Source organism: Sminthopsis crassicaudata, chromosome 3 (genome assembly GCF_048593235.1).
Source record: "Sminthopsis crassicaudata isolate SCR6 chromosome 3, ASM4859323v1, whole genome shotgun sequence".
Classification (NCBI taxonomy): Eukaryota; Metazoa; Chordata; class Mammalia; order Dasyuromorphia; family Dasyuridae; genus Sminthopsis; species Sminthopsis crassicaudata.
In genome coordinates, this window is record NC_133619.1 from 251,777,381 (window position 1) to 251,804,741 (window position 27,361).

General features: G+C 35.0%; 1 protein-coding gene across 3 annotated transcripts in view; it reads left to right on the plus strand.

Moving 5' to 3' along the window:
* NPAS2 (neuronal PAS domain protein 2) overlaps positions 1–26,014 on the plus strand; it is a 238,254-nt gene extending 212,240 nt beyond the window's left edge. For all 3 annotated transcript variants that reach the window (XM_074300419.1, XM_074300416.1, XM_074300418.1), the window contains exons 13-21: positions 5,435–5,576; positions 6,529–6,638; positions 8,226–8,318; positions 13,865–14,011; positions 18,939–19,142; positions 20,054–20,241; positions 20,915–21,007; positions 23,515–23,686; positions 24,589–26,014. In XM_074300419.1, the coding sequence (XP_074156520.1) occupies positions 5,435–5,576; positions 6,529–6,638; positions 8,226–8,318; positions 13,865–14,011; positions 18,939–19,142; positions 20,054–20,241; positions 20,915–21,007; positions 23,515–23,686; positions 24,589–24,795 (1,356 nt within the window). In that variant the 3' untranslated portion in view covers positions 24,796–26,014. The remainder of the gene's footprint in view (positions 1–5,434; positions 5,577–6,528; positions 6,639–8,225; positions 8,319–13,864; positions 14,012–18,938; positions 19,143–20,053; positions 20,242–20,914; positions 21,008–23,514; positions 23,687–24,588) is intronic.
* Positions 26,015–27,361: the final 1,347 nt, after the last annotated feature.

Here is a 27,361-nt window from a genome sequence, read left to right on the forward strand (position 1 = left end):
GCTAAACAAATTCTGGTTCATAAAAGTAATGGAATTCTACTGTTGTAAGAAACAACAGTCTTGATGTATACAAAGAAGTACATAAAGACTTACATGAAGTGATGCAAAGTGAAGTAAGCAGAGCCAGGGAAAACAATACATACAATGACTATAGCAATATAAATTAAGCAGAAAAAATCAATAATCAAATTATCCATTGAAATTAATTTTTTAATTTATAAAAAATAAACTATAACCCATAAAAAGAGCTATGAGTTAATGCTTCCCCCTTCCTACTCCTCAGAAGTTGGGGGTGCATGTGTGTGGAACATTACATATAACAAAGTGTATATGTATGTATGTATATTCAGCTTTGCTGAGTTTTGTTTTCTCTTTTTTTTCCCTTCTGGGAGGAAAATAGGGAAGTGGGGTAAGGGGGAATATAAGCAATATAAAGATCAAAGATATCAATAAAAATCTATTTTTAAAATTTATACAAAAAAATAAATCAACTCACTGTGACAATTAGAATGACTATTCTCTGAGTTCAAGAAATTTCATAATGAGAAAGAAAATTGATCAGTTTCTTTTATCCACTTCCATACCTTCATTTGTTAGAAAATACTTTTCCAAATAAATGATGTGCTCTAACCCAGGTATCCACATTTGAGAGGGAAAAGAGACACAATGCATAAGACATTGTATAAAACACACCTCCAGGCCAAATGCCTGGATAATACATGTCCAAAAGAAACTTATTGAAAGGCATTCTTTACAACAGTCTGAAGATAGAAGTGGGCTGCTGTGGGCTTCTAAATCTGCATCCAGATTCTGCTAAGACTGGAGAGTTCCTCACTCTGGAGTGATGTGATTAATCTTTTTGCTTGTCCATAATATGTGTTAAAAATATTCCCTCTATTTTGAGTTCTCCAAAATGGTGATTTCTGGGGAGCAAAGGCTTAATTTGTGATTTCTTTAGGATTGAAGATGATTAGCACAGATATTGATTGAAGAGATAAGAATATGGCAGCTATTTTCTTTGTTACCTTATTTAGCTAATGAGAGACACATAGTGGGTCTTATCTATGATGACAGATGATATGGAGTCATCTGGATTCAGGTGGACATTTATTGAGAGAGACCTTGTTGGTTTATTTTTGAGGTATAGGAAAGAAAAAAATGAACACTTTCAGGATATTTGTTATCTGGCAAGCTCCAGGAAAATGGCTTTGTGTTATTCTCTTCAGTGACATATCAAAGGCCTTATAAGGGTGCTTATGTTTTTCCCCCTCCTCATCACTAAATATATGAAATGCCAATTCAGATTCCACAGGAGAGGAAGGATAAGCTTTTAATACACAAAGATCCTAGTAAGATCTTACTTATTAACATAGTTATGTGTAAATATATATATATGCATGATTTTATTCTAGGGCAAGCACTAGCGGTTCATTTCCAGTCATCAGAATAAGAAATATAGCACTTGCAGTTACAAAATTTAAAGCAGTAATACCATATCCTTATCAATATAATAAGGAAAGAAAAGTATACCATAAAGACCAGACATTATGGAAAGCATTGCAGCAGTTAAATTTTCACTGGCCTTGACAATGACAGAATTTTTTCCTTCCTTTCAGGCCTAAGTGAGGTCCTACATACTCCATGAAACAGTCTTGATTTTTCCAGTAATCTTCTCCCCTTAAGATTCTATAAGGCATTCCCCTTTGAATTTGTTGTCTAATTTAACTACTCATGTTTATTTGTTTCAATATTCAAATACAAGTTCCTTGAACATAGGAACTATTTCTGATTTTAGCTTTCTATCTCCATTAATTACTCTGTATGATCTTGGAAAAGTCATTTAATTTCCCTAGGCCTAAATTTCCTTATCTATAAACTGAGAGAATTGTACTGGATAATCCCTCCTAGAGGTGATTTATATTCTTATGAATCTAAATGTTGTCTATTCACCCTTCAATTAAAAACTTTACTCCATAAAAATTATTATTGAAGAGATATCTCTTGTGTACCAGCCCTTTAAAAGGTCCTTGATTCCAGGCCAACTAAAATACAAACAGAAACTGTACCACTCTTTCTATATTAAATTTGAAAATGAACTCATATATATAGTCTTATTTCCTCATATCATACCAAAATAGTTAAAGCAAAGTGCCTTGCCTCAAATTTCTTAATTATTGGTCTCAGGACTAGGACTAAAATCCAATTCTCATTACTCTCTTTCTGTTTTCCCCCTGTAATGGTGTTTCTTGTCTATTGAGAAGCAGCTAGCAGGTACAGTGATTGAGCTTGGGTGAGAAAAAAATAAAGTTCAAATCTAGCCTCAAGCAAGTAAATGTGTCATCCTGGACAAGTCACTAAATGTTTGTCTGCCTCAGTTTCCTCATCTGTAAAATAGAGAAAATAATAGCACTTACCACCCAGAATTATTGTGAAGATTAAATGAGATAGCACATGTACAGTGCTTTGTAAAACTTGAAGTGATATGTAAATGCTATTATAGTCCTCTGCTAGAAAAATAATATCTGAACCTATCATTGACTGAGATGGATAAAAGAAAATAAAAATCATCTTTAAAAATGAAAGAGTAGTTCAGTCTCCTTTCAGAGTATCCTCTGCTGACATGATTTATGCTAATGCACAATACAGTTATTAATCTTCAGCATAGTGATATGGTACATCTTGTCTTTGTTTATTGAAGTGTTTAATATCCAAGCTTGCCACATAATACATCATGAATCATGTCAGAGTATAATATTAAGCTGTTAATAGGCAGGTGTTGGAGGCAATACATCATGGCTGAAAGATAGCATAATGTTTAGGACGTGAATTTTCAATAGGTATCTTTTCTTGAGCAAAGACTTTCTGCCAGCTTCAAGTTTCAGAAGAAGAAAAAAAATTTAAAACATTACCTTTGAGAATAGCAACTATTAGCTCAAATCAAAAACTGGTTCTGAAATGGCCTTCCTAATAAAAGCTGTAGATGATGGCTTTTGTAATCAAGCTTCTATTATATGCCAGTTAGTGCAGTGGATAGACTATCAGCTCTAGGCTAGAGAGGACCTGAGTTCAAATCTAATCTCAGCTCCTAGTTGTGTATTTAAGTCACTTAATCCTGTTTGCCTCAGTTGTCACACCTGCAAAATGAGCTGGAGAAGGAAGTGTCAAACCATTCTAATATCTTTGCCAAGAAAACCCCAAATGAGGTTATGAAGAGTTAGACATAACTGAACAACAACAACAAAATATGCCAGATACTGCTCCGGGCATTAGAGTTACAAGTCTAAAGAACAGGTTGTGATAGACCCAGCTCCAGCTGGTCTCAGGAGTATTTGTTATACCCAGGAAATTGGCAAATGCCAAAAGTCAGGACTTGATTGTTTTGTTGATTGTCTAGGCTTAACAAGGTGTGATGTAGAAAATGTTAATTATGTAGATTAAATTTGAAAGTGTGTCCTGTACACAATTTTTTCTTGGAAAACTGGTTATTTAACATTTCCCAACATACTCCTGCCTACACTTAGTGTGTACCATTCTGATGGGGAGAGAGAAAGCACATACTAAAGCAGAAAGAGTGCAAGACAATTTGAGCAGGAGAGTACTAGCATTGGGAGGCTCAGGAAAGACTTAAGGTAGAGGTGATACATCTTGGAGAAAGAGAAGATTTCTGTTAGAAAGACAGAGAAAGTAATTTCCAAGTTCAGGGTAAAATGAAGGATAGAAAAAGGGAATAAGGCATGTGACCTACTCAAAAGAGGGACAGAAAGTCAATTTACCTGTATCATAAAATGCAAGGGGGATTAATGTTCATTGTAACTAGAAAGTTTAGTTGGGCCCAATAGAGGCTTTAAAAGATAAAATATATTAATTTATTATAAAATTATACTTTATCCTGAAAGCAAAAACAGCAGAATAAAGAAACCAAATAATTACATCTTCACAATGATTTATTTGGCAATGCATGTGTTTACAAACAAACTGGGCCCAATATTCTTGGTAGCCAAGGACTCAGAAACTCAACTTTTCATAGTTAATATACAATTTGAATGGAGTTAGAAAATGGGAAACATGGGATTACAGAGTTTGAGACATCTAGTTTCTCATTGGGTGTGGAGAGTGGTGGTAGTGGGATACACTGAGGTGAGAGGAAAAAGAATCTTGTGAAATTCTTTAAGTCAGCTGATTGTGAGAGGAGTACTCTTGTGAAACTTCATAAATCAGGTAACTTACATAGAGTTGAAACAACTCCATAAAATGATGGATAAAAGCAAAAAGGAACCATTAATGCTAATTTATTTTAATGTAACAGAAGCAATAGAAAGCGATTGGAGTTCTTAGAATAGGTAAGTTTCATGGTCACCTCTGCACTTGAGAAAAATCACTTTGATTGCAATGTGTAGAATTGGGAAGAAATTTGAAGAAGGGAGACCAATTAGAAAGTTGCAGATACAGATAATCCTTAGGTATATCAATTCCTAATAGAAAAAATAGCAAAATGTGCAACACACACACACACACACCCCTTTCATTGTGCCAAATTACATAATTATAATCCCATGGCTCAGTAAAGTAACTTCTGTAGAGTTATTTATAACATATACATAATAGTTTTTTTTTCCTCTCTTTAGCTTGAAAAAATATTATAGCTTAAACTTGATCCTTATGTACAAAATTAAGCCATAGGAAATGTGAAGTTAGCTTATATAAGTAAGAAATACATAATATTTGTTCATCATACCACCATGCAATCCTTTAGATTCAGGTAACCTGGACAATGAATAGATAGGGATCAGAAGAAAATAGGCTGATATTGTTTCCATGTTTCTTCTATTCAGAGACTTACTTGGGTTTTAGTAATCATGTCAAAGAAGTTATAAATGGGTTGGAATGAAATGAAAATCTGAGGATTCAATATATTGACTTTGTTTTTTCAATCCCTGAGTTCATTTTACTGTGGTAGAAATTGATGATGTGGTGGAAATTGCATGGACCAAGAGACATAGGTTGTGACCAAATCATTATAAAGCTTTGGACAAATCCTCTCAAGTTTCCTAATCTGTGAAGGGGTTAAAGTAGATTGACTGCCAAGGTCTTCTCTCTCTCTAACATCCTATGATTCTTTGGCTCTGTTCTTAATTCTTCTGAAGCCTAGACTGTGCAAACTGGATGAGCAGCTTTCCACAGATGAAATAGTTTCTCCTTAGGAATGGATTTCCAGTTCAAAAGAGATATGACAAATGACAAAAATACAATATGTGACACAAAAATCCAATATCCAAAAATCCAATTTCATTGATAGCATCAATATGTCTGGAACAATAATCTCAAAATTACTGTTATTATCAAAACTACAACTTTCAGGTTATAAGACAATTGAATTAATTTACATTATTTTCACAGTGAAAATTAAACTGTCTTTATTCATTTGTATTTCAAGGACAAGGGGGCAAGCTTGGATCCTCAACAACACTTTGGTGCTCTTGAAGTGGGTGCCTCTGTCCTTAACACTAGCCAATCACCATCAGCATCTTCAAGAAGTTCTCACAAATCTTCCCATACACCCATGTCTGAGACTGCCTGTGAGTATGATACCTAAAGACTATTGTTAACTAGTGACCAGATTCTTTTGCAGTCTACAATTCAATAGATTGTGGCAGGAGAAAGTTGTTATTCATCTGAATAGGGAGATATATCCATTGTATTCCTCAAATTGAGTACAAGTCAATCCTTGTTACAAAGAAGATGGGTACACAGGACTTATATTGTTATGCCATAGTGGTTCCTTTATCACGTATTCATATTTCTACCAAAGGATGATAACAAGTTACTCAATTAGCTTTGCCTAACACAAAAACTCTACTAAGCACTGAGAATACAAATAAAATTGAAAGACAGTCCCTGCTTTCAGAGAACTCATAATCTTTTAATAGAGGAGATCACAAGCAAACAACTATGTACAAACAAGGTATATGTAGGATAAATTGTAAGATAATCAATAGAAAAAAGTGACCAGCAGTAGGGGGATCCAAAATAGAAATATTAAAAGAGATGAAACATAAGTTGATGTTTTTGGCTACTTCCCAGCAATTCTATTTGATTTAATTCAATAAACATTTATTATCTACTTCTTATATACAAGTTACTGTGCCAAGCTCTTGAAAATACAAAGATAAAACCCTAAAGTGTCTCCCTCAAGGAACTTAGGTGCTACTGAGAGGACATTTGCTAATAGGTAAAATGAAGCTTGAGGATATGTTTTATCCTACTGCTATATCCAATATGCTATTCCTGTTCCTATTAACATGAAAAAAATAGAAAGTTGAATAGGTGTTTAATCAATCATATTCACCCAGGCTGAGATGACCTTCCTTCCACAGTGATTCCTATTAGCTCTTCTGGGAATTCTTGATTCCTGTTATTCTTGACTTATTTTATTTATTCTTTTATTTTAAATTTAAATGTTTATATATATTTTAAAGAGCCTGCTTCAAAAGGATATATCATTAAAAATATGTGTTGCTTTCTTAACAGCCACTCCAACCAAACTGATCACAGAATCCAGTACCCCTTCCTTGTCAAGGACCTCCAGCCTACCACAGGAGTTACCCATGCAAGGGCTCAGCCAGTCTGCTACAATACCTGTGAGTGTTGTTATTGTTCAATTGAGTCCAACTTTTCATGACCTCAGGGATTATTGCATGTCAATACTAGCCATGGGTTGTTTTTTTATTTTGTTTTGTTTTGTTTGGCAAAGATACTTGGAGGGATTTGCCATTTTCTTCTCCAGTTCATTTTACAGATGAGGAAACTGAAGCAAACAGTAGGTGACTTGCCCAAGATTCCTAAGTGTCTGGGGTCACATTTGAATTCAGGTATTCCAGACTCTGGAGCTAGTGCTCTATCCACTGAGCCACTTAGCTGCCTATGATGCTTATGAGTACACACATAAAATAAGATGAACTTATTACCATGGACAGAGTACTGGAATTTATTTCTGGTTTCTTCTAAAATGTCTGGAAAAGTCTTTTTTAGAAATTACATTTGACTGTATTATGAAGCATTAATGTTTTGATAATTTCCAGGAATCAATCAACTAATATACTAAATAATGCATACACACACACATACACACTCCACAACTTGAAATTTTGGAGACTATAAAAGAATGCACTATTCCTTGCATTAATAATATAGAGTATAGATCCAGCAAACCATTATTTTCAAATATAATGAAAATTGTTTATCAGTTCTGATGATTCATTTTCCAACACATTGTCCTCTAGTTATTCCTTATATTTTTGGAAATTAGGGTTTTTTTACCTTTTAAAAAAGTCCAAATCTTAATTTAATGAAAATTTCACCTAAAATTTTACTTGAATTAGAATCTCATTTTAAATTTAAATTTAATTAGAATTTCACCTGAAATTTAATTTAATTTTGATTTTTAAAAAATTAAAATTTTAATTGAATTGAATTTTGATTTAAAAATTTTCAAATTACACATTAAGTTTTGAGTTCCCTGTTCTACAGTTTGCCTCGAATTGCTGAATGGAGTCAGGGACAAAAGATCAATATTAATCTTTCAGAAAACTTCCTCCAAAGATTCCAAAGCAGAATTTCACAGAATTCCTATTTCATCTCACTAAAGTTGAAGATAAACAATAGGAAATTACAAGCTGATTGCCCAGCACTAGGGTACTAATAGCATCTAGCACAGTTGTGTGTCCACTAGTTGATGGTGAGCATTTGTATTGAAGCCACATACATTAAAGATTAAGACTTGCAAATGTGAAGTAGAACTAATCTGCCAAGGCCAGACAAGCAGCAGCTATTTCTGATGAGTTGGCAAGATGAAATAATATTCCTTTGAATAATTCTTACAACTTGGTGTAATAGGGAAAAAAATCATTGAACTTAGATTAAAAAGACCTGAGTTCAAATTTCATTTTACTTGCTATGTGACTAGAAGCAATTCCCTTAATTTAAGCCTCAGTTTACCTCAGCCTATAAAATAGGAATAGTGATATCTATAGCATGGATTTGATCTGCCCCATTCTTGGGGCAGATATTGTGCATACTTCTGTATAGTCTATCCAGATTATTCTTGGGGATGAGGGAAGGTGTCATAAGCTATACAACTGTGAAGTTTTAGAATTCCCTGGAAATTGTATCTGTTAACAAATTGAGATTCTTTTTTCTCTCTCTCCCCCCTCCTTCCCCACCCTCAGGCTTCTCTGCCTTCTCAGTCATCCTGTGATCTGCTTACACAGCATTTGCTGCCTCAGGCTGTTTTGCAAAGCCCACCTACACCCATGACACAGGTGAGTCTAGTTCTTGGGGAGTAGGGAAGGGGACAAGAATTCTTCAAAGAATGGAGACTTTTCCCTCCCTGACTTTTCATCTCATCTCCTGAGTGTGTACATACTTGACCTGCATATTAAGACACAAAATCAAAATTCCAATCAGGGGATACTTCCCCCTAATGACACAGTGGATATAGAGCAGACCCTGAAGCCAATAAGATCTGGATTCAAGTCCATCCTCTGTGACATTTATTGATGATTGAACCCCTGGGCAAATAAGCCTCTTAACCTCCATACTCTATTAAAGAGTGCTTTAATATGGTAAGGTGCTTCACTCAGGAATTCCTTAGAGCTATGAAATAATATATCAGTCAGTGCACATTTATAAAGTATATTCCAGGCACTGTGTTAAACTCTGTTGTTATTTATCCTTCATTCTTGAAGAGGACCATGGCATCAGGGATTTGATAGAGGGAGGAAGGGCTGTGCAAGATCACCTGCTTGACTTATTTCCCCAGAACCATCTGGGTCCAGTGGCCAAATATAGATCAAGATGACTAGAAATGGCCCTGGATGCAGTGGGAGACCAGTCTTGGTTTGACTGGAGTAATGTCCAATTAATGATTAGGGCTAGATAAGAAATGAGGCTGAGGGATACAAAGAAAGGCAAAAGACAGTCGCTATCCTTGAAGGGTTCACAATCTAAAGCTAATCTAGTCTAAGTCCAATCTCTCTCCCTGTTTCTCCTATGGTCATTTTAAGCCATTTTCCATGTTACAGGGAAGGTACTATTCACATTCTTCTAAATAATATCATCTTTTTCAGATCTGCCAAAACAAATTATATGATCGAGTCCTTCTTCCCAGTCTTGTTTTCTAATTCTTTCGTAATCTTTTTTTTTTTAATCCTTAAATAGCTGAATTGTTCAGTTTCTGGATAGTTAAATCCTTGAATGCACTATTTGCACACAGCAGCTCATTGGGTTAGTGCACCATGCTAATGGAGCCTTTGGGTTTTATCCCCTTGTGGACCAGTCAGTTAGCTTTGCTCAACCCATGACCACAAACTTCACCCCATAACCACAGCAAGTCATCTCTCACAGATGTGTTTGACAAGAGGAACTCAACCAGAATGTATACATATGGGTGGGTTAATGCAAATCTACCCTACTACTGGAAAATGATTTAAAACCATTCCTCTATTGGCATAAGTATCCAGAATTATCTTTGAAACAGGATAGCATAGCAGACAAAACACATTTGACAAGCTATGCTGACAACCCTTCCTGTTAACAGTAAAACCTCATTCATTTAGAGTCTACTTATGCAGAACCAGTGGTAACTGAGATATGTTATATGTGATCTTTATTGGGGAAATCAAACAGAATAGTTTCCTTCACTGCAGATTTTTAGTGTTTTATCCATACTAGAACCAGTCCCCATGTAAAATCCATACCTTTTCCCAACAAAATGCTCAGGAAATTAGAAGGTTCTTTAGCTTCCAGATCCAGAAATCAATTTTTGCAGGATAAAGGATTTTTGTGTTTATAATATGCAATTGTATGAGGTAGGCCTTTTAAATTTGTATTTAATTTTATCTATTAGTATCCACTTATAGTCTAATTTATAATATGTATCATCTTTAGAAAGAATGGAACTGTATTCCTTTTAAAATGTTCTAGCATGAAGACTTTTCATTCTTTTCTTCCTCCACTGGATTGATGACATTTTACTACTAATGCTAAATCAGATATCAAATTAAAATAGTAACAAGTACCTATTTCTCTTTTTCAATAGGAATTTGTCAAGAATAATGCTTCTTTATGAAGTTTATACATTACTTTATAAATGATGCTGAGTATCTGAAAGTACTTATACTAAATACTTTAAAATCTTCAAATATTAAATCAACTTTGCAGTCAAATAAGTCTATATTTTCTTGCTATGCTTCCTTCTGATTTCATCCTGTGTCATTAGATTAACAGAATATACCATGATGTTCTGAATATAGGCCATACTTTCCTTTTAGATCTGGCCTACATAAAGCCTAAGTATGTCCTATAATCAGTATTATTTTTAGTATAACTACATAGGTTTTTTTTTTTTTTCTATTTCAAAGATTTTTTTTCTTTTAAGGGCCAATTTGGAGCTGGTTTGCAAAGGATAGGCACTAATGGGTTCACATTACCTTGGAGGGAAGTGTTTAGTGAAATGATTCAAGAATCTATTCTTGGGTTGTCTGCCTTTTAAGAATTTTATCAATGATTTGGATGAAGATATAGATAAAAAGTTTGTCCAGTTTGAAAATAACATCAAGCTGGGAACTAGTAATAAGTGATAGAATTGAGATCTAAAAAATCTCAGGATATATTCAGAATGGTGGACTGACTATATTAAGGTGAAATTTAAAGGTGATTAACTGAAAACTTGCCTTTGGAATAAAAAAATAACTGTGTTAAGTTCAGAGTAGGAAAAATATATAGCCTGACAATATGTGGAAAAGATAAGGGGATATCTATAAATGACCACTTGATTTAGAATGTATTGGGAAATGAGGGACTTGGTAGTTTTTTCCATGGTCTGCTTCAATGATACTATTCTTGGAGTATTGTGTTCACTGTTGGATGCCATATTTTAGGAAGAACATTGATAGACCAGAACATAGTAAAGGAATAAATACTGGATAGTGAGGTTGTTATAGATCATTTCATATGAGGTTTAGTTGAAGATTTTGATTGGGAATCTTTAGACAGGGGAAAAGAAAACTTAAGAAAGACATGACTTGAAAACTTCATTGTGTCTTGTGACAAAGATTTCTGGATGGCCCCAATGGGTAGAACCAGGAACAATAGGTGGCTTTAACAGAGAAGTCCTACTAAGTTTCATGGAAGAAAAATTTTAATACCAATTGCTGTCCAAAAAGTAGACTGAGATTTCCTCACAGAAATTGTATAATCATCTGTAGGGTAGGCTTTTATTCAAACAGGCATTGGATTACTTGATCGCTGAGGTCCCTTCCAATTCTCAAAATCCTACAGTTCCTCAGGGGTAACATAACATATATAACACTGCATATAATTACTTACATCTATAGCATATTGGATATAATGTGTATAGAAGCCTTGACCAAATGTTGACCAAAGCCTTGATTAAAATGTTATTAGGAAATGTTTACCAAATTAAATCAAAATGCAATACAACAAAAATGATTTAATTTATGGTTTTCTAAGTCATTATGCAGCCTCCAGGGACCCATTTCAATTTGAAATTGACATTACTGATATAAAGGAAGTTGGATTTTATTTTTAACAAAATATGTTATGTGCTTGTTTTCTTTTGCTCACTCACTCCTAAAATTTGCTTTATCTCTCAACATTCCAATTAATCCAGAGTTTTTCATCATTTGGATTGCGTTTAATTGAAGTTTTAGTACATATCATCCAACATTGGTCAGTTATTCCAATAAGGAATTATTTTTAATAATTTTTTATTTTGATTTTCTCTCCCCAAGCTCCTCACTATCACCAAAAAAAAAAAAAAAAAAAAAAAAATCATCATTTCCTACACAGGAGAAAAATAAACTAAATGAAAAGAAAAGACTAGAAGACACATTTGTAAAAGAGAAAAACATGAATGCTGCAGTTTTCGAACAGGGATAAAGGGAATGTTGATGTAATAACCTTAAAGAAAATTTAGCTATAGTCCACAGCTCTCACTCATGTCAGCTATCATGTATATTTTTCCCTCAAGAAATTATTTAGCACTTTGCTATCTCAAAGCACTTTAGCAGAACCCATTAACTCACATACACCATTCTTCTAAAGGAAGCAAATAGTACACATCATTATCTCTATTTTATGAAGAAGGAAGCAAGCAAGAGAAAACACAATGATAATGCATATCTGGGTAGCAAAATTATCATTATCAGAGACCATTAGCATAGTCTCTTAAACTTGAACAGAGGTCAACAACAGTTGCATGCCTGTCATCTGCCTCTAACCTCTGTGTCTTCACCGAAACCTCCAGGGCTGCTTATATAGTGTCCATCTGATGCTATCTGATGCTTACTTCACTGCTTCCTCATTAAATGAGCAGATAACATTTTGGAGTCCCCTTGAGGGTTTTCCACAGGGCCACCTTAAGGTATATAGCATGAATGGCTGAGAAATCCAAACATGCTTATATAGCCTTTTCTATAGGCCTAAAGCAAACCTTTAGTTTGTTCCCAGGAGAACTTAAAAGTTAAAATCCTGTCACTGGAAAAAAACCAAAAACATAAGAATGTTATTTATTAACGTATTTGACTTTTCTGGGGTAATTTTGCTTGTTTGTTTGCTACCACTGACCCAGATTCTCTTGAGAAGGGAAACATAAAGAATCTAGGGAATGATGAGGAAAGATGTCAAGAGCTACCCCCCCCCCAAATCTTTGCCAGACAGCTAAAGGCCCTCAAGGCCAGTTTAGAGAGCATGCTTCAGTGTAATGTACCATCAAATTAAAGCTCATTCGTGATCCATTACATAACAGGCCGGTGCTGTCCAGGATCACATTCAGGATAATTATAGAACCTAAAAATGTCTGTGAATCTGTCACATGCAAGCTGCCATGCCCTCACTGGGAATAAATGGAGGTGGGGAGAGAGTTCTTTTGGTGTCCTGCTTTTGACATTCTTTTCAAAATCTCTTTCTCTCTCTCTCTCTCTCTCTCTCTCTCTCTCTCTCTCTCTCTCTCTTTGTTTGTCTCTCTCTCCCCACAACTGAATTTAGAAAATGAATATGCAATCAGCACTTACAAAATCAAGCAATAACTCGGTATTACCAGACTGTAGTGAGATAAATTTACCATAACAAATTTAGAATGAGCTCCACTGACCTAGAAAAAAATAATATCAGAGGATTATAGATTAAGAGCTGGAAAGAACCTTAGTGATCATCTAGTCCAAAACCCCATTTTACAGATGAGGGAACTGAGGTCCAAAGAGATTAAGTGGTCACACATTGGCTGCTTTTGGCACTTAGTAACAAAATGATTTAAGTCCCACTTTACCCTTTAAAACTTTTAGTTATCTCATCCATAAAGTATATGTAATAATCTCTTTAGTACCTACCTCACAGAGTTGCTGTGAAATAAAAGTGCAAACATATATATAAAGCACTTTGAAAACTTTAAGATACTATTACACATTTTTAACATGTAAAATGCTTTGCAAGCCTTAGAGGACTTTATAAATGATAGCTACTATAAGCAACAGAGTTAGAACTTTATTTCAGCTACTTCTTTGACTTCAAGTCCAATGCTTATTCCACTGTACTATATGGCACCTAAAAGAAAACAGGCTATAGGCAAATAATAATTGTCATTAGATTCAAACATATATATTTAAGACCTTCATGGACATTGCTGTTTCTCCCTTTTAGGCTGAATTGGGGTTACTGGACTGACACTGGTGAGAAGGGGCAAGGGCATGCAAAAGATAAATATGGAGGACTCATCATTGAAATCTATCTAAATGATGAAAATCAACATTAAATGTGAGTGTAATTTTTTTTTCTCTTTGCTTTCTAGTTCTCAGCACAATTCAGCATGTTTCAAACCATCAAAGACCAGCTAGAGCAGAGGACTCGGATCCTGCAGGCCAACATTCGGTGGCAACAAGAAGAACTACATAAAATCCAGGAGCAGCTGTGCATGGTCCAGGACTCCAACCTCCAGGTAAGGCCCCAAAATTTAGGATTGCTAGAAAAATTATCGCTGTCCATGGTTACCAACTCCCTCCTCAATCCAGAGGAGATATAGATCTGCTTTATGGAAAATCCCAGAAAAGTTTTGATAGGAAAACTTTCCCAACAACATCCTCACTTCAACTCCATGCAATCTTTTTTAGTCCTATTCATCAGGTATTCAAAGCATACTGGGTAAAGTACAACTCAATTCTTCCTGATCTTCATTCTGGCTTAACATGGAATTTCCATTGCTAATACACTGATACATTGTTAGACTTCAACATATACATGATACTACATGATTTATTTCCTTTATTTATGCTCCTGTTCAGAGTTCATTCCACCCTGCTTTGTCCTGTATTTCTGTCTGTCTATATTAGTATCCTCACTCTCTGACTATAAATTCCCAGTGTCTATCTGAATTTCTTCAGTATGATTCTTAGCATGGTGCCATTCATGAATCTTGTGACTGTGAGGAAAATACACTCTTGATTGATTTTTACTTTTGGAAAAAAACACACATATGGATCAAGAGCTAGTAATCCCTCTTTTCTTCTCAAAATGGCATGGATTGGTAGGGCAAAGGCTAATTATGGGGGGAAATGATATATATATGGGGCAGGAGTTCTTCACCTTTCTGCTATCATGGACTCCTTTGGGTATATATGCAACATACATACATACACACACATAAATACACTTGACAAACTTTTTTGTAGATATAGTATACATAATTATTATACAATCATCAGGCATTTTTTGTATATATAGTATATATTTGTATATATCAATACTTGTCTATCCACACATATATACACTCAAACTTTTTTGTATATATGTATATATAATTTTTATTAGCACACAATCAACAAGTATATTACATATATATATACATATATATGTAATATGTTTCTATCTGGGTACACATATATGAGTATGTATGTACTCACATATATTTATTTTATTATATTAATACTTTCTTCTCTCATTTCATGCACTAGAAGAATTTTCTCCCTTCTGTCCAAGAGGACACAAAGTACCCTCAAAGCATTATAGAAAGTGGGTCTAGTATATGGAAAAACTTAATTTCTTTGATACGTACATGCAATATCCAAGAAGATTATAAAAAATTGGAGGGATACTTAGATCTCAAAAAAAAAAGAAGGTTTTATTTTTTAAACTCCATTCCTCTGACTTCCACTATACCCAGGAAATTAAAAAAGGGATAGGCAGAGAACTAGTGATGCACCACTGAAGTTGCAGATTTTTAATTTAAAAGGAAACAAGTAAAAATTAAAATGCCAGTGTCCAGTTTTTAGTCCTTTATTTTTTCTATATGATGGCATACTAAACTATACCATATCCTCATCCATCCAGTACCTGATTAATGGCTCATATCACTCTTCCCAGAATCTACTTAACTCAAATTACTTCAGTAGGATTTTCACACACAGGAAGAAGAAAATTGGGCCAGAAGTTGTTAAAAGCAAGGCAGAGACATTAGCATGTTTCTGAAAACCCTGACTTCTGAATTTTCTGGCTTTAAAAATACATTTCAATAATAAAGCAGGATTTAAAAATATCAAATGGCCATAAGCTTGTCCCTTTCACCCCTCATTACTATTACTCATTACTTTATCTCTTTATAGCCAAGGTTGATTATAGTTGATTCACCTCATGAAACCCAGACATTTAACTTCTGTAGGATTGATTACTACTAGTGCCAAAAGGAGAAAGTATTAAAACTGTATTGTCTCATGTTTTCTTTCGATTAACTTTATGCTGGAATTTCCCAAAGAATAGACCCAAAGTGAGAAAAAAATTTTATATGTTATGCTGCTTTATTTTTCAGATTGCAAGTTTTAAAAGTTTTAATATATATTACAAAAATGTTTGACCAGGAAAAAAAAGGGAATTAATTTTTCACATTACTTTATATGACTCTAAAATTTAAAAAGTAGATAAAATGTAATAGGTATGCTTTGGTGAAGTTGCTTTAAACATTTTTTCCCATCCCCTTGGAAAAATCAGAAGTATATATATATATATATACTGATTTGTTTTTTTAATAGATCATTCTGGTAGATTTTGTTTCCCTTTAGATGGTATATAAAAAAGTACTTGGTACTTACAAAATATTTTTCAAATAAGACACAATGTGTTTTTATGAATGCTATCTTAAATTTCATTGGGGGTGGTTGCAGAGGGGGTTGGTGCTGGTGCACAGAGAAAGTAAATCATGGTTTAAAAGATAGTCTAGAAATGCATAAGAGCAAAAAGAAAAAGAAATAAAACTTTAAAAAATCAAAAGCTTCCTAATCTCAGACCTAGTGAACTAGTCCTGGTTCTTATTCTCCACTAATTTGCTGTCATTTTTTTTTTTTTTTTTTTTTGGTTATCAATGAATCAATTTGTTAAAAACTCATTTGTTTTTATTTTCAGATTTTGTTGTTGTTGTCGTTAGAGACAGGGTTGCATATATCCTTACCAAGTGGCAGCTGTAGGGTTTGGAGTTTAAAATATTAGATGCTAGACAGAAGAGAGTCATTCTGTTCAAAAATTCTCATCACCAACCTGCAGACCCAAATTATAATCTTTTTTATTGGGGTATTTCTGACTGCAAACCTCTGCTCCCCCTGCTGGCTATGTATAGTAAATTTCCCTGGTTTAAAGACAAGAACAAGAGTCAATTAAAAAGCATTTATGCAGTTATTATGTATCAGGCACTGTGCTCCTTACAAATACAAAAATGAAACAATAATTGTCCCTAAGGAGCCTACATTATACTTAAAGGATACAAAGTGATTAAAACAAAAATGTAGGTTCCCTACAAAGCAATAGTGACCAAAGGGTGTAGGAAGGTTAATAACTCTGGACACAATTCCAGATTGAACTCCAAAATGGTTGGATCTGTTCACAATTCCACCAATAATGAATTAGTGTTCTAGTTTTTTCACATCCCCTCCAACATTTTTTCTTTCCCTTTCAATGATTTCATAAATTACAAATAAAATAAATTAAAAACCAAAACAAAGTAAAAGTGATCTGTGGGGCACCATACTAATAATTAGGGGCATTACAAAAGGCCACCTCATTGGCACAATGGATAGAATGCCAGACCTGGAGTCAGGAAGACTTGAGTTCAAATCTGACCTCAGATACTTCTTAGCTATGTAACTCTAGACAAGTCACTTAACCCTATTTGCCTCAGTTTCCTTATCTGTAAAATTAGCAGGAAGAGGAATTGGGCAATCACTTAAGGATCTGTCGAGGAAACCCCAAATAGGGTCATAGGTCATGAAGGAGGTTGGACACAAATTAAAAAAACAAAACAAAATAAATTAAAACAAATTAAATTAAACAAATAAAAAAACAAAACAAAACAATAAAATTACAAAAGGCCTTCTGAAGGAAGTGGTGCCTGAGGTGAGCTTTGAGACCTAAGAATTCTAAGGGAGTGTTCATTCAATGATTCAACATTTACTACACACTGACTTTTCCCTTAAACCTACTCTTCATTCTACTTTCTTTATTTCCGTTTGTTGTACTTTCACTGTCCTTCATGTCTGTAGGTCTTGTGTTAATTTTCACAGATGCTTTAAGCTCATATTTAATAATTTTTCAACCCCTATTCTTTTTTGTCTACACAGCATTGATCATTTTCTCATCTCTCTATTTCCATTATCTTCCTTGCCACCTATAAGTAATCTTGCCCCTTTACATGGTCTTCTTTCTCCACTCCATTGACTTGTTTCAATGTATATTTCATAATGTTGCCTGAATTAATGTATCTTGGACATAAATTTGGGCATATTATCCAGTCTTCCAAATTCTTTGGAGAATTGATTAATAAATTTTAGATTTCTTGAAATATAGCTCTGGAAAGTCAGGCTTTTAAAAAACTTAGTGAATATTTTCACTGTTATTTTGATTCTTAGAATAACCCAGTAAACTAAATGGTTTTATCATCCTCCTTTGATAGATGATGAAACTGAAGCTAAGACACATTAAATGTTAATTATCATGTAGTTACCAAGCAGAATTCAAACCCAGATCTTCCTCACTCGTAATATGACACTAGATACCCCATACCACTTTTTGGTTTCAAAATACAGACTGATCCTGGAATGGTTTTGATGAAGTGGGACATTGGTAGCTTAACACGGATAAGAATAGTAAAGCAGAGAGGATTCAATTTTCCTCTATTTTAAATTTTATTTTAATAATATATTGTTTTTCTAATTAGATGTAAAGATGTTTTTTTGTAAGCTTTTGAGTGCAAATTTTTTTTCTTTCTCCCTCCATTACCTCCTCTCTCCCCAAGGCATCAAACAATTTGATATAGGCTATACATTGCAATCATTTTTAATATATTTCCATGAGTCATGTAGTTAAAAAAATCAGAACAAAAGGGTAAACCACAAGAAAGATAACAAAACAAAACAAAAGATGAAAGTATATACTTTGATCTTCATTCAGTCTCCATCCAAAGCCTAGTGGAATTGTCACTGTATTATTGAGAAGAGTTAAAGCTATCATAGTTGATCGTCACACAATCTTACATTACTTTATATAATGTTCTCCTGGTTGTTCTCACTTCACTCAACATCAATTCATATAAGTCTTTTCTAGACTTTTCTGAAATCAGCCTGTTCATTTCTTATAGAACAATTATATTTCATGACATTCATATACTATAACTTATTGTCACTGAAGGACATCCACTCAATTTCCAATTCCTTACCACCACAAAAAGAGCTGCTATAAACATTTTTGCACATGTGGCTGAAGATTCAATTTTCAATTCAAGTTTTAAAATCTTTTATGTGCTAGGTATTGGGGGAGATTCAAAGATTAAGGTATAGTCCCAGTCTGGTTAAGATATGTTTTTGTTTTCTTGATGGTTTTCTTTCCAGATGTTTTTACAGCAGTCAGCAGTATCTCTAAGTTTTAGCAGCATACAACGGCCAGAGCCTCAGCAGCAACAGCAGCTACAGCAGAGATCAGGAGTCGTTTCCCAGCCACAGCTTGTTCCTAGTCCTCAACTCCCAGGCCAAATTGCAACTTCCCAAATAGCAAACCAGCAGCTGCTACGGGAATCTAGTGTGATAGCAAGCCAGGTAACTATGTTTTTCTTCCAGATTCCATTATCCCAACAGTTGTAGGTAGACACCAAGGAGGAAAGACATGAATTGTTATTGATAAGGAAAGGAGGAAAACTGGAGAGTGGAAGATAATTTGAAACTGAGTCAAAAGAAATGATTATTTTTTTCAGAAGATTTTCTTTCTTTCTTTCTTTTTTTTTTAAGTAAGTCTCAAGGTTCATTTGGCTCCATATCTTAATAACATATTCTCTCCTCCTCCTTTTATTTGTTTTCTGATTTGCTTCAAAAGGTATCTTAGAACTAGCCTTTTCAGCCTTGTTCCTAACTTGAGATGGCTAAAAAGGAGAGAGAAGAGCATCCTTCTAAATTTGCAGAGTCAAATCTAGGTTTGACATAAAGAAAAAAAATTCTAACAATTAGGATATCTAAAAATAGAAATGGAATTTAAGACCTCAGATGATATGAATTCCTTCTCATTGGAGACCTTCAAACAAAGACTGGGTGTCCACTTGTTGCATATATTTTAAAGAAGGATTCTTATTCAGGTACAGGTTGGACTAGATAGACTCTGATCTCCCCTGAGATTCTAGGTACTAGATATTCAGGTCACTTTATGTAAGCATCTGAATATAAGTGCTATCCATACTCCTGATTTTACAGACACAGATTGGTGCAGGTTAGCCTTCCTTGTTGCCCTTTTCCTGATGCTGCCTGTGCTCTCAGAATTATCTGCCAATTATATGCCTGTCCAACTTACAACATCAGCCAAACCACAAGGTTTCTCTTCTAAAGAGGGTCTATTCTTGTCTTATTCCTGAATGATGACAAAATAGGTAGACGAGATCTGGCAGAAACTGGCAGGATGAAAAGTACCTTTCAGACTTCTTTTATTAAGACATATCTTCCTCCTTAAAATCATGCTCCAGGGTCAAAAACCAATGAGAAGTACACAAGTCATGCAAGGAAATGGCCACTCCGTGAGCAGCTTAACCTCACAGTTCAGCAGCACAGCCTTACTCCCACAAGCGCTAAGCCTGACCACACCTGGTTCTGTCACCCAGGATACTGGACAGTGTCATCCCAGTCCAGACTTCAGCCATGATAGACAACTCAGGTATAAACAATATCTTTTTTGTTTGTTTGTTTTTATTTTTTGCTTATTTTTAAAAACTAAATTATTTTTCAATTAAGAATGTTTATTTTCTCTTCCTCCCATCTCCCCACATTAGGTTGGAGATGGGAAGACAAAAATAAAGCCCTTCTAATAATACATGTATATCTCTACATTGACCATATCTAAAAATGTGTATTTCTTTCTACATATTCTCCATCACCTTTCTGACAGGAAGTGAGTAGTGTGCTTCATTTTAACTATGTAAAATTAATGCATTTCTTTAAAAAGTAACTGATAGAAGTTTTTACAAGGGTCAATGTTGAAAAATTATCCATGCATATGTTTTGTATATAAAAAGCTATAATAAAAAAATATAAAAAAAAAAAAGTAACTGATAATCTATCTTAAAGTGGTCCCTTAGATTTCCTTTCCATTGTTGAAGATGAAGGTAAAGGAAATTCAGATATTCTTATGAAGCAAAAAGCTGCGTAGCACAGAAAGTACAAAAGCCCAGTGGACAGACCAAATCAGCTAGGTACCTCCTAAGTAAATTTAAGTTGAAATAGAAGGTATTTGAATTAAAGGTAAACATACCAAGGATTGATAGACCCTATAGAGTGGATCAGGCATTACAAAAAGGGTAAAGAAAATTATTTTCTCTCTCTTCCCAAAGACTGCTGCTTAGCCAACCAATCCAGCCAATGATGCCTGGGTCATGTGATGCAAGGAGGTCCTCAGACCCTGGTGGCACTGGTCGACAAGTAAAGTACGTGGTTGAGGGAAGGGGTTGGGGGGAAGGAGAATGGAAAATTGAATTGTCATCATAATATGATTTTCCTCCTACTAGAATCAGAAGTAATTGTTTTGATTATGTATTTAGATATTGAGTCCTTTTAAAAAAGGCCCCTGTTCTGCACTCTCCTTCCATAACAGTAACATTCCCTTTACCCCTAATTACTTAAATTAATAAATTGTGGTACTGACTCCACCTCATGTACCTTACTACTTAAGTCTGAAGAGCCTCCACTCTCAGACCATAAACTTCAGTGGGCCCGGGTTAGCTACACTAAACCCACAGTACCTTTTTTATGATTTCTTTCTTTCTTTTTTTTTTTTTTTTTTTTTTTTTTTGGAGGCTGGGGTTAAGTGACTTGCCCAGGGTCACACAGCTAGGAAATGTTAAGTGTTAAGTGTCTGAGACCAGATTTGAACTCGGGTCCTCCTGAATTCAAGGCTGGTGCTCTATCTACTGCGCCACCCAGCTGCCCCCCTTTTTTATGATTTCTAAACAATGATATTGAGAAGTAGTTGGAAAGTAGTCTCTTGAATCCACCTTCTCACATATACTAGAGACTGACCTATCAATGCCTTGAGAAAATCCTTTAAGATTTAAAGAAGAATTGCTGTTCTGATAAGTTTTAGTTTGTTTTTGTTTTGTTTTTTTGTTTTTTTACTGGGAGCTCCTTATAAAACAACAATGAAATCACAGATCTTGTTTCTACCACCCCTCTCTAGCCCCACTGTCCTACCCAACCCCCTTCCTACTCCCCCCACCACAAAAACAATCCAACACACAAAAAGCCCCACTAATAGTAACTTTGATTCTGCCAGCCTGTAGCAATGGTGATGTATCAGTAGGATATTAAGAAATTTGTAAAATTTATTTCCACCTCCATCCACAAAAATATTCTTCCCCTTCCCCCTTTGCTTATATCATTAGGCCTGAGGATCAGAATAGAAATGTGTTCAACAGCACTATTGACTATTCTCTTATTAGTAGGGTCAGTATCACTAGAAACATGAAATTGAATATTTGAAAAGCTATTGGAAAAATAAAATGTTTCCATGCCTTGAATGTGAGAATGAAATAGAAATATCTGTCAGATAATGCCCTTTCAATAAGATTCTGGCTTAATTTTTGTAAGAAAGCTATCATTCAACAAAGAACCATACAGAGATTCTGGAAGAGACATCTACCTGCTTTTGAGAGGTGTCCTTCCTAGGCTTCCATTTTCTCCAACTCTAAGCTTATCTTGGACCACTTTCATTGGCACATTCCTTTCACCCCACAATTCTACAGAAAAATCATCCTTGGTTCCTTTCCAAGGTATATAAAGAATGACTCATTTCACAATAGTCTTGAATAACCTCAAACCCTTGTTGTCCAATTAAGTCTCCTCTTAGACACACAGTAGCATTCTTTTTAAACTCCCTAAACCCAAAGATTCAGCTAATGTTTCTAATTGAGTTTTTAACCTGTCTTACCCGTGTGATCCAAGTAATTGGAGGCAAACTTTCTATGGTTATAATAGTAACATAACTCCTATTAATATAGCTCTTTAAGCAAAGCACATGTTATCTCATTTGACCTTCACAACAAACCTGTGAGGTAGATGCTAATTTCATCCCCACTTTGCAGATTAGGAAACTGAGGCTGAGATTTGCCCAGGATCAGAGTTAAATAACTATCTAAACCAGTATTTGAATTTAGGTGAACTTAGGTGTTCCAAGTCCTTTACTCTATCTACCAGTTCACTTATCTACTAGTTATGTTTGTTTTTAGTGATGCTTTAAGTTAAGTCAGTGGATATCGAAATTCTTTATTTTGTGAATTCTAACTTTTTAAAAGTCTAACTAGGTGACACATTGGAATTAGTGTTGAGGCAGGAAAACCTGAGTTCAAATTAGGCCTCAGACATTTACTGGCTGTGCAAATTTGAGCATGTAACCTTTTTCTGCTTCAGTTTCCTCATCTGTAAAATGGGACTAATAATAGACTGATAAGCTCCCAGGATTGTTGAGAGGACCAAATGAAATAATAATTTTAAGTATTTAGCCCAGTGCTAGCCACACAGTAAACATTATGTAAATGTTAACGATTTAAAAAAAAAAAACTGGCATTTCTATAGCAACTTACCTCTTTTGCTCCTCACAAATTCATGAGCTAGATATAACAGGTACTATTCTCCTCATTTTACAGATAAGGAAATTGAGTGATTAAGTGTCTTGCTCATGATCACATGGCTAATAAGTGTCAGAAATGGAACTGAACCTGGATCTGGCCTGACTTCAAATTCTATCCATTATGCTCTTTTCCAACTTGGATTTTTTAGGTTAAGTTATTTGTAGCCAATAGAATTCCGATGCTTTTGATTCCATTTTTCTTATCTCTCCTGATTTTCTACAGAACAATAAGTTGACTTCTTAATGTCAATTGACTTTGAATATCTCATTCTTAAAACTATCTTTTTCTTCCCTCATGAAATCTAATAGATATCCTCAGAGTCCATCTGGATTTCCAAGTCTGGAAGTGCAAACCTCTAGCAGCAGCACCTCCACCCCTATTCTGCTGATGGGACAAGCTGTGTTGCATCCTGGCTTCTCTACCACTCAGCCATCCCCCTTGCAGCCTCTACAGCCCCAGCAGCCACCACACTATTTGCAGGTAGGAGATGGGCAGATAATTTAGGAACAGGAGACTTCTGTGATGGACTATATCAAGAAGAGATAAGAGTTGGCAAAGCCTGTTTCAACTCTTGATTTAGACCAAAAGTTTTTAAGCTGCAATCGTGAACTTGGCATTTTTAAAAAATATTTTGATAACTACAATTCAGTGATCTTTTGTAACATACTTTGTTGTTGCATTTAAAAACATTATTCTGAGAAGGGATCCCTAGACTTCACTAGGATGACAAAGGAGTCCACGATCTATACAAAAAATGGTTAAGAACTATTTGTTTAATGATCACTCAAGGGTCTTAAAGAAATGTCCATGCCAAAGATGGTCCCTGAACAGGTTCAATATTTGGTAAGATTTCTTGATTGCTTTATTGGAATACACAATAATACAGGAAATTACTTTATTAAAAAAAAACCTATGGAAAAATAACAATGAACAAACACAATTCGATTCAACTCAATTATTAAGTAGCTATTTTGTGCAATTCACTATGATAGGCACTGTAGATACAAAAATGAAATAAGCCACAGACTCTGTCTACAAGTAGCTCACAATCTAATAAGAAAAATAATATATACCCTGTTTTGATGCCCTTTATTCTTCTCTTGTGGCACAATTTTCTCTCACCTAGAATTCCTTCCATTCATTGAATCAGGAGGGAAGCAGTAAGAAGTAGCATTGTTGAAAAAGAGGCAACATCTTATGCCATGTATCCACAGATACTTTCAGAGTATATCCCCCTGGCTTCCACTCATGATTAATGAAATAGTGTGGATTAACCATTTGGGGATGTTATCTGCATCCCTTCCCTCTGAAGGTAGCTCTGAATCTAGTTGAGCAAAGGACAATTATTGTAAATTAAGTTTGTTTGTTTGTTTGTTTGTTAGGTACAGACACCAACCTCTTTGCACAATGAACAGCAAGACTCTCTGCTTCTACCAGCCTATTCACAACAAGGGACCATGGGATATCATCCCACACCCCCACAGCCACCACCACCACCACCACCACAGCCGCCACCACCACCTCCACATTCGTCCCGAAGGCCTAGCAGTTTATCAGAGTCCTCAAGCCTCCAGCAGCCTCCACGATAGAATGCCAACAGAATGTCAATACACAATCAGCTTTAACCAATGGACAAAGAGGGACGGGGCAGGGGAGAAAAGGATTTTGGATCTAAACTTTTGGCTTTTGCACACTGCAGAATACATTTCAGAACTCCTAGATCTCAGAGTGCAGGTTGCAATAGATAGAAAATTATCAAGATCTGGTTGTCCTTGGTTCCCCTGGCTCAGTGGATCTCGATGTACTCTACAGCCATACATGACCACTCAGACTGGAAATGAACAGTATTCTGTGTGAATCCCATCCTTATTGGGTAAACACTTGGAGAAAGCACTTTTTGCTACATCCTTGTGAGCACATCCATTTTACTCCAGCTGACTGTGGAACTGTCTATATGAAATATTTGGCCTTTATTCTTTCAATCTTCTTTCCTTTGCATTTGAGAAGCACTGGGTCAAAGATCTGTTGAAGAGAGAAAGAACAAGAGATTATTTTTATTATTGTTAATATTTTTTTTGCACAACTGCACAGAAGAAATAACTTAGGCACTTTCTGTATAAAATTAAAAAAATAAAATAAAAGTCTATTTACTTCATGTCGTGACCACAACTACAAAAACAGGCAGAGCTGGTCATACTCTCCAACCTAAAGCTACAGAACAGACCTTTTAACCCTTCCTGTTCTGGTAGTTATTTTGGGTTTGGTTTCTTTCTTAAGAAAATAACACTGGACTATACCTGTTTACTTTATTAATTACAACTACAAAGGAGGACTCAAACGGTAAGCACAATCATGCAGCTGATATTCTGGAATTCTGTTGAGACACTTAAGAACACAAAGAGGATATATTTCTGCCTCCCAAACAGTTGATCACCTCTGTTTGGGGCTACAGGTCACTGAGGAAAATGCACTGTGTTTTGGCCCATTGAATGGGGATGCTGCATCTTATTACATATCTTTCATGATAAATACCTAGGATTGAATTTTCCTTTAAAAATGCACTTTTTGCTTTTTTTGTATGTTTTGTTATGTTGAGATGTTTCTAAAGAAAAGATTTTATGTAATTATAAAACATAGTGTATTGTACAGCTGTTGTAATAATGACCTATTTCTATAAAAAATAAAATTGTATGGAATTATGTGTAAATTATTTTGTATCTGAAACACCAGTTCATTTCACAAGTATAAAAGTTTTCTTGTGCTTTTCTGTGAGTGGACATTTTGTAATAAATTAACAAATTTGTACAATTTCCTATGGAGGCAATTCCTGTCTCTTGCTATGTTTAGATATACATAAACGTATATATATATATATACATATATATATATATATATATATACATATATATACGTATATGTATTTATGAGTAAACATGTAATTGTCTTTATTTCTGAATGCATTCATATTCAATAAAATAAAAGTGAGAGGTGGGTGTGACATAATGGATAGAGAACTGGTCTCAAAGGTGGGAAGACCAAGGCTCATGTCCTTGCATATTAGCTGAGGGACCTTGGGTAAGTGATTTATCTCTCAGGATTATCAATTATTGTAAATAAGTTTTAGAAAAGGTTCCCTTCTATATCTTATGAGTGAAATCACAAGTCTAATCCATATTAATCTATATAACTAAGAAAGAAAAGAAGCATCCTCTCTAAAGAGAGCTTAGGAGAACTTAAAAACCAGCAGCTGTCTCATTAACTTCCTGTAGGACCTTAAATAAATTACCTCATCACTCTGGGCCTCAGTTTCCCTATTAGTGATTTAAAGATGTTGGGCTAAATGGCATCTAAGGTATGTTCCAGTTCTGACATTGAGATGAAGTGTAGTATGGTGAGTAGGCCACTGGACTTGGAATCAGAAAAGACAGGTCTAAGGATTGCACTTGTGATTTCATTGGTATAGAGAACTCCCAGCTGAGAAAATTTCTGCCAGTGCAGGTTGGTACCTTTTCTGAAACTCAACATTTTCTAGAGCACAAGGAGAGGTTGAAGGATTTACCCAATGTCATACAGCAAATATATCCTAGAAGACCCAGAAGTGGTTTTCCTGACCAGCCCTTTCTTCATTGCACTATGGAAGTCCTGAGTCCAAATGCCAGCTCAAACACTCCCTGTGTTGCCCAGAACCACTTGCTTTGCTTACACTCCAGTGTCCTCATTTGCAAAATATAAATGTTAGATTTGATGGCCCCTTCTAGCTTTGAACATATTGCTCTGATTCTGTGGCATTAAGTGATGACATACACTACCCAGATTCAAGTATTTGCCTTTAAATCGACCACAAAATTGAGAGTATCTATGGCTGTCGGTAAGCTTGAACCAGACACAATGGAAAGTTTGTTCCACCTGACCTGAAAGAAACCTGAGGCTGGGTTAACAGTAAATGTCTTCATGTTTTAACTCTGGAGCAAATGCTAGTTTGAATGAGATGTTAAGAACGTGTTAGCCTGCCCTAATTAGATTTCTTATCTGAGATGCCATTCTAATTCAAATTAAAACGAAATCAGGTGAAGATAATTCAGCTTAAAGATAGCAACAAAATCCAAGAATCTTACTCTAGGAAAAAAAACACTAGTTTATCACATATAAATGCCC